This window comes from Daktulosphaira vitifoliae, unplaced genomic scaffold, assembly GCF_025091365.1.
Source record: "Daktulosphaira vitifoliae isolate Bord-2020 unplaced genomic scaffold, ASM2509136v1 Scaffold_13, whole genome shotgun sequence".
NCBI classification, from domain to species: Eukaryota; Metazoa; Arthropoda; class Insecta; order Hemiptera; family Phylloxeridae; genus Daktulosphaira; species Daktulosphaira vitifoliae.
The window spans coordinates 3,963-20,761 of NW_026099584.1; the positions used below are offsets into that span (position 1 = coordinate 3,963).

The window sequence follows — 16,799 nt, forward strand, 5'->3', positions numbered from 1 at the left end:
TTTTTTTTTGTGTCTGTTACCTCTTTTTCTTAGCTCTCACCGAACGGATTTCTTTCAACGATACGTCCAAAAATCACAAATCGTATGTAGTCGAAGACATTACCCTTAAAAATTGAAAAAATTTCCCTCGTTCCCCGTAAATGGGGGAAACTTCCAAAAAAATTACAAATTTAAAAATCGCTAATTTTTGAAATTTTATCATTTTTTTTTACTAAAAACTGCCATAACTTTTTCAAAAATGAATATATAAATATAATTTTTTTTTATAGATGCTTGATGTCTTTATCTATCATTTGGTATACTTTTTTTATAAATCTGACCCTTTATCTACCCACGGGGGAGAGATTTAAAATTATAACTTTTTCACAAAAAATTTACTTTTTCAACTTGATTTTTGAAAATGTTCCGGAAAGTCTGACACTTTTATATATATCTTAAATTAAAGCTAATATAATATACTTTAATTTAAAAAAAAAAAAATTGACCTCTGGACTTGTCTTCATGGTAAAATGGTAAACAATTTTTTTATGAGAAATAATATTTTTTAATAAACCCTTTTTCATTTGACATACTTTATCTTAATCAAGATATTAATAAGGAACTAGTAGATCATGTAGCTTTTGGAATAATCCACTAATTTTTTAAAATTAAACACTATCTAAAGATTTGCATCGAAGCGTTTTTCTTTGATAGTGATTTTAATCACTGTCAGATATCATTATACTTGATCCAACTATGCCACGTCACCACTGTGCTGCGACCCCCCCGTGCTGGGTTTTTGTTATTTAATTTTCATTTTATGATCAGTTGTTTTTGTGATCTATAAGTTTTTGATGCACAACCCAACCCAACCCAACCTACTCTAAAGACAACCTATAAATTTAAACCGTTATTTTCATTTTTGTATTATATAAATTATAGTTTCGTACTATTCCTCCCAGAAAAATAAAAATTTGTATTGTTGAATGTTGTATTATACAGGGTGATCGATAGAGGATATAAACTCAATATCATAAAATATATTGGGTGGGTTTTAATTTATGTAAAGAGAAAAAATTATGGTTGGGATTTTAAATTTTTTATAGAGGAACCTCTGTTTGACTTGATAATATGATAGACAATAATTTAAAAAAATTTTATTTCTGTAATTTATTTTTATTTGAACTAATGATTGTTTTTTAATATAATATAATATAATAATTTGCAGTTTTGGCTCGTGGGTGCTGGTGGTGGGTGTGCGACTTTAAATATAATACCGCTAGTTATAGGTATAAAAAATTGTCAAATTAAATATAATAAAATAAAACACAATACACATATTATTATTTTAAAGGTCGTGGTAGAAAATAGAAATTAAAATAATAATAATAGCGATTATATTATTATAGTAAGTCGTGTAACGACGAGCGTACACGTAGTTAATTCTATAAATAAATATAGTAAAAATTAAAAATTTAGCAAGAACTATAACAATAGCACAGAAATTAAACTAAGTAAGTTATATTTTTTAAAATGTCAAAAGTTTCAGGATTTGCAAGACCTGAAGAAAAAATAATTGCAACACAATTTTATAATTTCAATAGTATTACATTTATAAATTGTTTAATTTGCATATAATATTAGTATTTAAGAATCACAGAAATTCAATTTTTTTTTTTTTTTACCTAAGATAACCTATTTTGACCAAGNTAGAAATTCAATTTATTTTTTTACCTAAGCTAACCTATTTTGACCAAGTCATTATTTAAAATCTTATCTTATTTTTTCTTAAAAACAGTTGTAGAAATGAATGTTGAAGGAAGAAGAGGTAGGGGAAGACCAGAAAAGAGATGGAGGGAAGCTATTGAATGCGATGTGAGCGCAGATAATGTGGGAGATCGTGTCAAGTGGAAGTTTAGGATAATGGTGGCCGACCCCAAGTAGTTGGGATTGTGGCGAGGGAGAAGAAGAAGACTATAAGAAGAAGACTGTGTGGACGACGCTGTTGGTCGTCCAAACACTGCTCGTGTGTACATGTGTACTGCATAATACTGAGGAAAACAACTTTAATGTTCATACTCGACAAATGTATTATAAATATTTTACTGTTTAAAAATTTGCATTTTCAATAAAAATGTAGAATTAAGAATATACAATTAAGTTTCTTCTTATAGTTAATTTTAGTAGGGGGTACGATCGTCCCGTCGTCCAAGCCACGAGCCACAACTGATAATTTTTTTTTCTCGATATCGAAGGTAGCAATGTAATTTCTTTTATGATAATTATAATTAAAACTGTCTACACTGGTTAAACACAAAGTAAGATAGCAAACTTGAAATAAATATGAGTTTAGAAAGAATTATTGAAGTTTATTGTCAAAAAACTTTTCCTCATAGTAGTTTTTAGAGGTTACTTTTGAATATTAAATATGTATATTTATTGATAAAAAATAAATTACAATATAATTATTATATTGTTATATTATATTTTCAAATTAGATGTAAACATTTACATTTATTATTAAAAATTTATCTTTAACATCCTCATTAAAAAGATATGCTTGTGTTAAAGAGGACGGGAAAACCTAAATAACCAAGCGCAATGAAATCAAACCATCGGTAACAACGTATTTACTTTGTTACATATTTACGTATATTGACGTAATAACGTCCTCGACTGAGCTAAATAGGTTGCTAAGAAGATATAACTAATAAATATTAGTATTTATAATATTAGTATTAGCACTATTTTAACATAACATAAACACATTATCTATTATAAATTATTTTAGCTCTTTTTATGGCGAAGTATACAGTGCGACTTATTAAAAATACTACCACCCATTTTTTTGTTGGTAATGATATTTGTATGAAAATGTACAGAAAATATTTTGATTTATTTATGTAAACTATAATAAATATGGAGTTTAATATAAAAAAAATGTTTTTCTTAAGGCAGTTTTAAAGATTAATTTTGTTCAAGTTAGGTGTGAATCCATAATTATTTTTATACCATTTATTGAGTATAAATAACATATAACATTTATATTTTATATAACATTTATACTAAATAAAATGTTGACTAGTAGATAACCGATTTTTAATATAACTTTTTGGTTGATATAATTGTTAGGTATAAGTTAGATGGGTGCACAACGTAATAGTTTTTATCTGTTCATTGTAGTAAAAATAAAAATATAATATATCCTTTATTTTAAACAATCATAATAATTATTTTTATGATAAAATCATTATTAACAACAATATTGGCCGAGTATTCGTAATAAGTCATTGTGTATAATTTATTTACAAGTGATGAAACTCATTTCATGATTTGGAATTTTTACTGCAGCTTATTATTTAGATGTGTGTACTTATGTTGTAACTAATGTTACTGAACTGTACTAGATGTATATTTTTTTATGTATCTAATAATTTAATAAATAAAAAAATTCAATACAATGAAATATATTAATTATTGACAAACTAAAATTTTACTAGTACTATAAACAGACACAATTGAAGCACATTTAACTTAGGACAGCGGTTAAAATGTTAAAGTTTGTTCGGGTAAAATGTTATAATATATATATATTTTATTAAGTAAATATTTGAATAAATAAATTTTAAAAGTTGAAATTATCTTAATATATATAAAAATAATATTAAAGATATTTTAGTTGGTTTAATTTAGTTACATATTAGAGTAAATCTTATTTTACAAATTTGGACATTTTTGTGAGTGCTGGTACTTTTAGCTTCGATGCGAAGCTGAGAAAGTATTAATTTAACTATGATATGTTTTTTTTTGTCTGTTACCACTTTTTCTCAGCTCCCACGGTACTGATTTCTTTCAACGATACGTTAAAAGATCATAAATCGTATCTAGTTAAAGACATTGCCCTGGAAAATTGAAAAAAGTTCCCTGTAAATAAAGCAAATCTCCCCCAAAAATTATAATTTTTTAAATCTGTTAATTTTAACATTTTTTTCACTTTTTTTGTCTTAAAACTGCTATAATTTTTTGAAAAATTAACGATTAAACATAAATTTTTTTATATTAAAACGTTAAGTAATTCCCTTTTATTTGATAATATTTTACTTATTATAACTTTTTGAATATAAGACCAACACAAATTTTTGTTTCTAAATACATTATATATCTTTCATCCAACATACTTTTTTTTTAAATCGGTGAAATTATCATTATTCATGAGCGTTGAAAACTTGAAACATACGTTAAAAAAGTAGAACTTTGTCAATTTAACTTTGAAAATGTTCCAGAAATACTGCGTCTTTTAAATATATGTTAAATTAAAGCTAACATTATGTACTATAAGATAAAAAAAAAATTTGTCTCGACCATTTATCTTCTACGTGTAAATGGCAGTCGAAATAGAACCAAAAATTAGGTGTTAATTTTGTTTTTGGATTAATCCACCGATTTCTTAAAATTAAACACTATCTACAGATTTCCATCGAAGCGTTACTTATGATAGTGATTTTAATCACTGTCATATCATCTACTTGTTCCAACTATGTCACGTTCATAGTGTGCCATGACTCCACTGTGCAATCGTTTTTATTATTAATATTAGTACAGAAATTATACCTGTAAGACATTAGGTGAATCCCATATCCAAACGGTTAAGATGTGCTGACCTGAGCTCAATGTTTGAATGTTATCGATTTTGTTGAATAATCATCTATTATTGTCTATAATTGTTTTAATATAAGAATTAATAGTGGTAGAAAAAGAAAATGTATAAAATATGATTGTTTAAAAAAAATAATGAGAAAATAATTATTAGATTTTGAAAACTGTACAATATTATGTATCCTTTATTTTACATTTTTTAAATGGGAATCCTTTTTTATTTCCATTTTTTATTTGATATTATGGAACAAAATATGTATGTAGAAAAAAACTGCAAACATTTTTTTTTGTTTAGAGTAATTATTAAGACTAAAAATCTAATACCGAAATCAAATCATAAAACGCTGGTTTTAAAACCAAACCCTTTGAAAATTGCAAATTCGAAACCCATATTATATTAATAACTTTAATTTTTGGACGATTTGTTTAAAAAACTTAAAAACTATAACCTTTGAATTTAGGCCATACATTATTTTCTTAGTTATTAATACTAATTTTCCAAATCAGTGACCAACTATGTACGATGTAAATTTGTGTTCATTTGTGATATTGACATAAAACAGACTTAAACAATATAGTTCTATTTATATACTTCATTATAAAACATTTGGTGATTTCGTAGAATCGTATAATCCAAACAAACAGTATCGACTGTGATATTCAATTCTATTTTTAATTATTGACACAGTAGTGCCGTAGATATTCCACGTGTAAAAGGTAAGTTAAAATATCATAAATTAAATAAAGTAAAATGGTTTAGATGACAAAAACCTGGTAAGACTACATTTGATTAAATAATTATTTAAGCACCAAAAACAAATATGGGGACACTCTAAAATAAAAAATTAGCTCAAAATACAACTTTTGATTTATATCGCAAAGATATAATTTGTTAATGAATACGTTAAAAAAAAATAAAGTATAAGACCTCGACACGGATAGGTAAGGCGTAATTTGTCAAAAACCTGATGCAGTGTTCATCGCAAGCTATCAGTGATGGCACACGATTCAGTAAATGGACTATGTACCCTAACTAGACAGTGGGGAGTATTCTATTGAGGATGGACTCGTACTGCTATAAGGTAGCTGATGTGAGAGACGAGGTATCCGTGTATTAAACCTATCGCATAATATACGCTATCATGAAAAATATAACTTTACACATACAATATATAATAGTACACTTGCATTAAATTGTGATTATTAATAGATATGAATTATATAAGATAAGATTTCCATCTTCTTCTTCCTCGCCTTAATCCCAACTACTTGGGGTCGGCTACCCTTATCCTAAACTTCCACTTGACACGATCTCCCACATCCTATACGCTCACATCAGCTGTTCTCATATCGTATTCAATAACATCTTTCCATCTCTTTTTTGGTCTTCCTCTATCTCTTCTTCCTTCAACATTCATGTCTACAACTTTTCTTAAAAACAAATAAGATAAGATTTCCGTAATTTTAAATAATAACTTGGTCAAAATAGGTTAGCTTAGGTAAAAAAAAAAAATTGAATTTCTGTGATTCTTAAATACTAAAATTATATGCAAATTAAACAGAAATTATAAATGTAATACTATTGAAATTATAAAATTGTGTTGCAATTATTTTTTCTTCAGGTCTTGCAAATCCTGACAGTTTTGATATTTTAAAAAATATAACTTACTTAGTTTAATTTCTGTGCTATTGTTATAGTTCTTGCAAAATATTTAATTTTTATTTCTGTTCTTTTGATATTAGTTTAAGTTAAGTTCTCCAGCTAAAATGTAAATACTGTAGTCAAGACTACTTTTAAAGGCGTATCAGTATTACTACTTTCAGTCTTATATTATTAGTTCTGACAGTGGTTTGAAGTGTTGATGGGGTCGTTGTTTTGTATAAAACCAATACATAGTTAAAATTTGATTAATTAAGCCATTTCATGTTTTTTATAATTGTATTTTGATCTCTTTCCTAGAATATAAGTGAGAGTATTTTAATAACGTTAACAGTTTGAATTTTTTTTATTTTGAGGTATTTGATATATGCTTTCCATGTAAGTTTTTTGTCTAATATGACCCCTAGTATTTCAATCAATTTTTTGGGTTTGGTTTTGTCCGGCCAAAATTAAAACCTGATTGTGACGTCCAAACTTTTAACTTGTCTATAGTATTTTGGTGATGTTCTTAAATTGTACGTTTATTTCTGCTTCAATGCTAATAATTAAAGTCGCCTGCGAACAAATTGAATTTATTTGGCGAAATACAGTTTTTGGTTATACTGTTTATTGCTACTAAGAAAAAAGGAACTAAAAGTGCATACCCCTGTTGAACACCGTTTTTTGTATGAATTCCTCTGACAATTTTTTGTTAGCTTTTATTCAAAAAGTTCGATCTATTTTTGATTATTCCCTCCAAGACGAAGAGTTATATCTAAATCATATTTTTTTCTTTTTGTCAGTTTAATTATTTAGGGGTAAAAAGGTGATATGTAAACAATTTTTGTGACATTTTTTCTGATAAAAACCTTTTATGATTATCAGTTGTACCAGATCCAATTTGTTTTTGCTCCAGAGTTTGTGGATACTAGTTTTCGTTACTTTGGTATAATTGTTAGTATATATGTTGTGTGCATCGTTTGTTCAATATGATATTCTGGTAATGATATTTCTGAAGATTCTATGTTTTCAAGTAGTTTTGGATTATGATTGATATTATTACTGTAGTTATATTTTGCAATCAATTAATGTTTTGGTTTGTACTGAAATATTCATATTAGTTATAATAATATTTTCATTGTTTTGGTCTAGTAAAAGAGAGGTTGGTGATGGTACTTTTGATAAATATTTGGCAATTTTTGATGATGTTGGGATATTTTGTTTGTTATTTTTTAAGTAAGTATCATTTTTGTTTAGGGATAATAATGGATGTGGAGATGAAAAATAGAGTAGTAGAAGTAGCTAGGAAAAGTGACAGAATTATGGTCGTAAAATTAATATTTGAAGAATAAGTGCTGAATGTAATAAGTGCCTATGCACCACAAGTGGGATGTGATGAAATAGACAAGGAAGTGTTTTGGTCAGTGTCAATGAGGTGATGCAAGGGGTACCTGGCAATGAGGATGCAGTGATAGGCGGAGATATGAATGGACATGAAGGTAATGTGAGGAGAGGATATAAAAGAGTACATGGAGGGTAAGGTCTTAGTGGGAAGAATGAGGCTGGAAAAAGAATACTGGATTTCGCAGTATCGTATGATCTTGCTGTGGTTAATACTTATTTTAGAAAGAGGGAAGAATATTATATAAAATGTAAGAGTGGCAGGAATAGATCACAGATCGATTATTTTATGTGGAAGAGAGATAGCGTAAAGCGAGTAAAAGATTGTCAAGTTATACTAGGCGAGAGTGTAACGACACAACATAGACAGATGGCAATGGAGTTGTGGTGTACCGGAAAAAGAATAAACAAAAATAGAAAAAACACAGGGGAAAAATCGAAGATCCGATGGTGGAAATTGAAAGGGGAAAACGAAGAAAAGTTTGTAAAGACGGTAAAAGAGAGGACGATGTGGAATGTCGAGAGAGACATAAATGATCTGTGGAATAGATTTGATAGTTGTGTAAAGAATACTGCAAACGAGATTGTTGGTGAACATAGGAATAGAATGCCAGGAAACAAGGAAACCTGGTGTAGTAAGTAAGGCGACGTTTAAGAGGTATGATGAGTTGTATGATAGGTTAGGAACAAAGGAAGGTGAGAAAAAAATCTATAGACTTGCAAAGATAAGAGAGAAAAGGTCTAAAGATTATCATTTTATAAGGTCTATTAAAAGTGTTGATTATAAGGTACTCTCAAATGATGATGATGTGAAAAAAAGGTGGAAAGAGTATTTTGAAAAATTACTGAATGAGGAGTATCCAAAAGAGACATTCAAGTATATATCGTTGAATGAGGGACTGGTAGATTTAATTAGTAAGATAAAGGTATGGGAGGCTGTGGCATCAATGAAAAAGAATAAAGCAGTAGAACGAGATGTAGTGCCAGTAGAAGTATGAAAAACATTAGGTGGTGTTGGCATAAGGTGGTTGAAGGAACTTTTAAATAAAATCTTATTAGAAGGGAAAATACCAAATTAATGGAGGAATAGTATTGTGGTGTTTATATTTAAAGGTAAAGGAGACATACAGGAATATGGAAATTATAGAGGCATAAAGCTTATGAGTCATATTATGAAAATTTGGGAAAAGGTAGTAGATAAGAGAACAAGAAATGAGACATCGTTATCTAAAAACCAGTTTGGATTTATGCCTGGTAAGTTAACAATGGAGCCAGTAATTTGTGTAAGGCAAGTTATAGAAGAGTTTAGGGAAAAGAAGAAAAAGCTGTGTATGGTATTTATAGATTTGGAGAAAGCGTATGACAGAGTACTGAGAGAGATTTTAAAGTCGGCATTAATGAGAAAAGGAGTCCCGAAAAGATACATTAATATAACAGAAGATATGTATGATGGCTCTTGTACCAAGGTAAAAAGCGTAGGAGGAGTATCAGAAGGTTTTCGGGTAAGAGTAGCAGTGCACCAAGGTTCTGCTTTAAGCCCTTACTTATTCTCTATAGTGATGGATGAAATTTCTAGAGAAATACAAGGAGATGTGCCGTGGTGCATGTTGTTTGCTGACGATATAGTGTTAATAGGAGAAAGTAGGGAGGAAATTAACCAAAGGCTAGAAGTATGGAGATTAGCTCTTGAAGAAAAGAGTTTAAGAATAAGTTGAAGTAAGACAGAGTATATAGAATACGAGTTTGACAAAGGAGAACACGAGGTAGGTGAAATGAGGAGGTCTGTGACAATAGGCGAGGATTGGAGAGGTAGAGAGTTTTAAGTATTTAGGGTCAGTTGTGCAAGAGTGGTGGTATCGTCGAGAATGTAAGACACATAATTAAGTGCGGGTGGTTAAATTGGAGAGAAGCGTCTGGCGTCTTATGCGATAAAAGAATTCCAATGAGGCTGAAAGGTAAATTTTACAAGACTGTAATAAGGCCAGCTATGATGTATGATTCAGAGTGTTGAAAAGAAAGTAGAATAGAAAATTAGTGTAGCAGATATGAGAATGCTTAGATGGATGAGTGGAGTGACTAGAAAAGATAGAATAAGGAACGAGCATATAAGAGTGAGTATAGGTGTAGCGTCAATCGTGGATAAAATTAGAGAAAATAGACTTATATGGTTTGATCTTGTTATGATGAGGGAGGAATCGGAAGCTGTAAAAGCAGTTATAGAAATGAAAGTTGAAGGAAGAAGAGGTAGAACGATATGAGGACAGCTGATTTCAGCGTAGATGATGTGAGAGATCATGTAAAGTGGAAATTTAAGATAAGGGTAGCCGACCCCAAGTAGTTGGGGTTCAGGCGAGGAAGAAGAAGATGGAAATCTTATCTTATGTAATTCATATCCAAGAAGAAGATAATTTTTGTTAGAACTGATAGTGATATAGTTATTCTGATAGTTGCGAATGAAGTTGGGTTATAATTTTTGTTATGATACAAGATATTTGAGTTTATTGTTTTATTAAAAAAATTTTCCTTCATATTATTGGTCAAGTATCCTAGTTTCTTATTGTTGTTAATTCTTTTTAACATTAGGTATGTATGATATGATCATAATACCTGTCTAAAGGTTTGATCTGCTATTAAAAACTTACAGAATACGCATTCGTGTATAGATAACACACTTGTGTCTCCGTTAGGTATGAAACACGTATTGTATACATTTTGTAGGGATATTTAACATCATTTATTCAATATTGTTTAACTCTTGAGATCAGTTTACTATTATGTCGTAAACATTTATGTTTATTTAATTATTTAACCATTATATGTTCAGCCATCGTTTATTCACCTTTCAAAACCCCCTTTTTATTTATATTATTTTATTGTATTCCATTTCCCTTTTATAATTTTATTCATAATTTATTGTCTTTTATGTTTTAGTTGCATAACTGTATGTGTCAATTAAAACATTTTGTGGAATTTAATATTTTTCTTTATTAAATAATTAGATATATAAAAGTAATATACATCTAATATAGTCCAGTAACATTAGTAACAACACCAATATAATTTTTATCCAGGTATAGATGAATGCATTTTTCATTTTTCATATCTACTTTTTCATATCTGGGCCACCCTTTTCGGAAGTATACCCATGTATCATATTCTTTTTTGAAAAAATAAATACATACATCTAAGTAATATGCTGCAGCAAAAATATCTAACTCCCAACATGGACTCCTAGCATCTGTAAATAACACATGTATTAATATCTTACTGTTTGGAAGTCACTGATCAATCAGACAATTAATTGATGCAGTACAATCAGTAATTAAAAACCAAAATTTTAGTTCATCTACTAACTATTAACATAACACCAAATTCAACGATCGTCAACAAAGTTTTATTTAATTATATTTTTATAGTCTTACCATTATCATATAGTTAAATAGTAAAGTGTCACGAAGACGACTTCAAGGTATATTTGTGGCGGGTTGTTGTCAGTAGTGCGGCTTTTGCTGAACTTTGTACCGTGGCGTTGATCATTCAAAATAACATATACACGTAATAGGGAGACGGCTGGCAAAGGTGGAACGGGTCTACGGCCTATGTGTATCACTAAGCGATGCACACCGTGTCAATTTATATTATGGAAAATTGGTATTAGAAGATATCAAATATACCAATTTTCATTTTACCAAAAAAATAGGTTTTTGTAAACGTTTCAGTTCTCAAAACTGACATACAAGTCTAAATGAATAAGTTACGAATTCATCATCATAATAATAAATTATACAAATGATCAATTATACAAGTTGTTCAAAATGTAAGGAAACTGACCAATTGTTACAAGCAATGAGAAAAATATGAAACCCTTAACTTACTTATTGAACAATATATATCATTCTTTGTTATAACAGTTATAGAAATTAATTGGTAAAATGTTTTTTTAGAAAAGTTGTTATTATTTATTCAAATATAAACTACAAACAAATGATTTGACACGTCAAATGTTCATTATTTGTCTTAATATTGTTTTGAATTTTGACAAAAAAAAAAAAGAGATGAATCAACTCAATCCAAAGATATCTGAATTCAAACTCATTTCGGTTCAATAATACCCACATTAGCATAAAATATCAGAATGGTGGGATCTGTGGGTTTTAATTCAACAAAAATAATATAAAACTGAATTACATTTAATATTGCAATTTGAATACCTGCTATTATTTTATTTTTAAACCAACTGTCATTGTTAATGAATTTCTTTATTTCTTTATTTTTGATAAGATTCTAATTTCATAAAAAGTATAAAGTTTTCATAGGTACAAATAATATAAAAATATAGAAAATATATCATTGCTTACTTTAGAAGTATTTTTATACATATCTAAACTAAATTTTCTGTCTCTGCATATTAATTCTGACAAAACATCGAAAAGTCCATTTTCATTAAAATAAATATCAACTGGAATCATGTTTGGTGTTAATTTCTGATTCATAATTGGTTCCTTGTAAGTAAATCCTAAACTTAGACATTTTTTTCTACACCATTCTTTATCTACTGGTTTATAATGAAATGGTAGATCTAAATATTTTAAATCGATTCCTATAAGATCATTATTCGATAAATAGAGTTTCCATGGAATTGCAATCTGAAAGTCGAAAAAAAGTTATTTTTCACTAAGCATTAAGTATTAAACTTGTCCTTCTTCAATGATTCAATTAAAATCTCTAATTTTTTTATCAAATATATATAGGAATGATTTTTCTATATTAAATTCAATAAACTTTTACAAAATTTACCTCATTAGAAATAATGAACTTGACGCTGAAAAAAAAAAAAAAATTATCACGTTTATCTCCAAACACATTTTTATCTTATTTTAAGTTCTAAGCTACCATACAAATCTATTAATTTTAGTGTCAAAATTTGTGAGTGTGCTTGCATGTTTATATTATTTATATATATTTTAATGTAATGCTGTTATGAATTACGTAGATAAAAAATTCTTAATACATTGTTGTCATGTAATAAATCAAAATTAGAAATATAACTTGCAATTGATACTTCAAGTAAATTATATTATTATTAATCATGACTCATTAAATTTTTAAATTGAAAAAATATAGAAAAGAAATAAAAGTTATAAAATATTATAAATAACGTATAAATAATTTAAATATTGTAATGTATTTCTTTAATTTCATAAGCAAGATGTTAATAGAGTTTAATATGTAATCTAATGCCTTGTATATTAATGGTGCAATATATTTTAACCTTCGGATATTTTTTAGGATACAATTAAAATATTATATAGAACGTTGTAAATTTTCTTAATTTAATTAAATTCCAATATAAAGAATAGTTAAATAGTTCAGAAAGCATAAGCTTTTTGAAAATTAAAAAAAATGTGTTATCAAGAACTTTTTTGATTTAATAAATGTACTTGATCTCCGAATCATACATTTAGGATAAATTGCATATGGATTTTACGAATGATAGAACCATTACTTTGTTTTTTGATCTCATCATTATATATCAACGGCGACATTATTATCTTATTTTTAAATAATAAAAAATTTTTATTTATCACTTGAAATTGGAACTATTCATTAGATTGTTTAATCAATCAGACAAAACAATCAGACTATTGCACCTTTATCTACCTAATAATTTTACTATTACATTCGTCTCACAGCATTAATATAGTCATTTAATTTATTTGAACTCAACAAACACGTTTATAATAAATAAAAATTTTTGTTAGTCATTTGAATACAACGCAAATACGTTTATCATAAATTACAAATATTTTAAACTTGCTTAAAATATTTTTATTATACAAATGTGCATTATTATAGAATTAAAACAAATATATAAATATCTCATTTTATTAAATGCAGTATTCGTGAATACTGCACATTATTTTTTTGTAATTACTAATCAAATATTACACTGCATTTGTTAACGTTTTTATTGAAAAACATTAAAATTAACATTCAGCTCAGGTTTAATTAAATATTTCAACTGTTCGGTAAGGTTTGAGGTCGACTGATACTACGTATATAATATAAATAATTTACATTAAAAGAGCTTTCAAACAAGACTAATTTGTTCAAAATTATACACATTATTAAATTTGTTACATATCATTAAAATATTGGTGACAATAAATGTGGGATACCAAGTTTATGTTAGCAGTGGCAGTGTATTTGATGAATTATTTAAAAACACTTTTCAACAATTTAATAACAATGTAAACACAGTAGATACATTTTTAGTCGGTATCCAAGTTACACATGTGATAGTAATAGATTTTTACTGCATGCTATAATCAAAATGTTTTTTAATATTGATTGTTAACAATTTATTAAATTATTAGACACACGAAAAAACGGTTTAGTATGGTCCAGTAAGATAAGTTACTACACCAATATGAGGTTCATCCTAGTATAGATAAATGCATTTTTCGTATCAACTTTTCGTCAACCAAACTTCTCACATTCCAAGTTGCAATTTTCAGAGCTAAGTCAGGGATTCTAAGCATCCTCAGACCGTTTAAGGTCTGCTAGGTACTAATAACCATTGTTATAGTTTTCTCTGCTATGAAAATTTATAATTTAAATAATAATATGGTGGTTTTTTGTTTCCATTCATAAATAAGACTTTTTGGATATATTTATCTCTTAGTTTGATACAAATGTAGCTGGCCTACTATATTGGACCCAGGCGTCCTCGAAGTTGCTACATCCGTAACACAAGATGTACCCCAATTTCAATATAATATTAAAACTAAAAATATCAATATTGACTGTATTATAATAAATTAAATTTTTTGGGACATTCTATAAATTAGTTAAATATGTATGTTGTATGATGCCATTTTAAAAAAAGTTCTCTATAAGGTATAAAGGAAGAACAAAAAGTACTTAATTTTTAATTAATTCAAAGTTCGATTGATTTTTATCTCAATAATATTCAATAAATATTTAGGACCTCACTACTGTAGTCTCCCATGCGAGAAGATATTTTTTATTCGTTATTGTTATAATTTAATTTTTATTATTATTATTACAATTATTAATACATGGATTTTATTTTGACTATCATTTATTTTTTCAGCTCTCACTTCACCTACTTTTACGGTAAAAACGCAAACAAATATCGAGCTTTTCTAATAAATTTACTGATAATAGTAATTATAAAATTTTCTGGCTGCATCTTAACAATAACATTTTTTTAATTCTCGTAAAATTTTCTATTTAAAGACGTCAATTCTAAACTTGCAAGTTGTACCAAAAGTTATGATAACAAATTCAACTTTTTTTATCATAAACTTTCTTAAAAATCAACTTAAAGGATTAAAAAATAGGTTAAATAAGTCATTTTCATTATTTTTAACATATTAATAATCAAAATCAGTAAAAACTTGGAAACAAATTTTTTTTTTGTTATAATTATTTTTTTATATGTAAATACACATTTGAATTTCCTTGTCATAACACAAAGCGAAAACCTAAACAAAACTCAAACGATAAGAGTAGTAGAGTAGTGTAGTGTGTACGAAGGTGATGTTGAGTCTGCTGCCTAGGTACTCACGTACACGTGACCATACAGCAGTTACCGTACTGCTATATGTACAACTATTATCTACTCAATTTCTCTTAATAATTATGTTAAGAACATTTAATTTATGTTTTTTTGTTTCAAGTATTTCGATAAAAACTGTACACATATTATTTCGGAAGTTATTACTATTTTTAAATATAAATTAGAAGTGTCGTGTGAGTAATATTATTGTAATCATTACACGTTACTATTCCTCCACACAATATTTTTAAATGTTAATAATTTCTGAAGTACTATTTCAAAAGTTGTTTTCGAGAACTAATTTTCTTAATTTGGATGATTTTATATTAATTAGCTAGTTAAATATGTACGTTACCTTAAGGGATTTCGACTCCTTTCGAGGAAAACGCTCACTGGCGCCAGCTTTTTACGACTTAAGGTTTGAAATTTTGATCAGATGCGCCCAAAGACATTTCTATGATATCAATTATAAAAAATGTATTTATTTTGTTTAGTTTTTACCATTCTGTGACCTTTATTAGTTTTTTTTTTCATCCACGCTCATGTTTTGAATAAGGGTATTGCTCATTCTAGTAAATATATATATTTATTTTGACTCTAACTTTGTAGATAATGAATTTGTAAGTCAATTTAATTATTCTCTTCAATTCATATTATATACATATTATAGTTGTCATTTATGCATTGATGGGTTAATCAATACATAAATTAGTGAATAAATTAATAAAGGTTAGTTAATAATCAACTCGATTATTAACTAATTTTTTTCTAATATCATGTTAGTTATTTGTATTACATGTTTGGTATATGTATATGTACAGAGATTTTTTCTATGAATTTCTTTTAAATAAGTTTATAATACAAAATTATTGATATATTTATTAAAATTTATTGGCATATTTATCTTTTAATCTGTTTGAATTTATACTTTATAATTAACTTACTGTTAAACTGTATTTTATTCACTTTAAACTTTTTTATTTTATAGTCCATTTAGAGTTTATACTAGGATAAGACTTTGTAATTACTCATAGATATATTTTGTACATTTTATCAATGAATGTTTGATAAGTTATAAATAAATTTCAACACAGTTATGATTATATAAGTTTGTACATACATTGTGAGGACAGTACAGTCTATTGATAATTATATTTATATCATATACGATGTATAAGTCTATGAGTTAAAAATGAAACCCATGACAAATATGTTGTAAAACGTCCAGTCATAGTAACTAATATTCTTATCAAAATTAATTTTTTTACATAATCTTAGGAATTATTATTTCAATCTGCTGAATTTTCTGTAATTATTCTATAATATTAACACAAATATTATAAATAGTATATGTTATAATTATTGCGTGCAACAGGATCGTATTTAAGGGGAATATAGACGATTGACCAACTATCAATATTTTGTTAGGTAGATATCTAAGAAATATGTCTTTTAAGTCCATTTCTATTTATCACCATTTTGATTTTTATCAAAGAATAGTCTATAGCACGTTACCAAAGTAAAAAAAACTACATACCC

The 16,799-nt window shown here is 27.3% G+C and overlaps 1 protein-coding gene across 1 annotated transcript; it reads right to left on the bottom strand.

Annotated features, from left to right (window-relative positions):
- Positions 1–10,645: 10,645 nt before the first annotated feature.
- LOC126908821 (uncharacterized) lies at positions 10,646–15,815 on the bottom strand. The gene is made up of 5 exons (XM_050691117.1): positions 15,616–15,815; positions 12,473–12,497; positions 12,034–12,321; positions 11,887–11,959; positions 10,646–10,913 (listed from the first exon to the last, which is right to left on the bottom strand). The coding sequence occupies exons 3-5, from the start codon at positions 12,166–12,168 to the stop codon at positions 10,696–10,698; spliced, it is 426 nt and encodes a 141-aa protein (XP_050547074.1). The 5' UTR covers positions 12,169–12,321; positions 12,473–12,497; positions 15,616–15,815; the 3' UTR covers positions 10,646–10,695.
- Positions 15,816–16,799: the final 984 nt, after the last annotated feature.

Excerpts from the sequence above, each read along its gene's own strand:
- LOC126908821 (XM_050691117.1), bottom strand. The coding sequence starts at position 12,168 with ATGAATCAGAAATTAACACCAAACATGATTCCAGTTGATATTTATTTT. Across the intron at positions 11,960-12,033 it reads TGTATAAAAATACTTCTAAA|AATCTTATCAAAAATAAAGA; the intron begins GTAAGCAATGAT and ends TTATGAAATTAG. Across the intron at positions 10,914-11,886 it reads TAAAAATAAAATAATAGCAG|ATGCTAGGAGTCCATGTTGG; the intron begins GTATTCAAATTG and ends TGTTATTTACAG.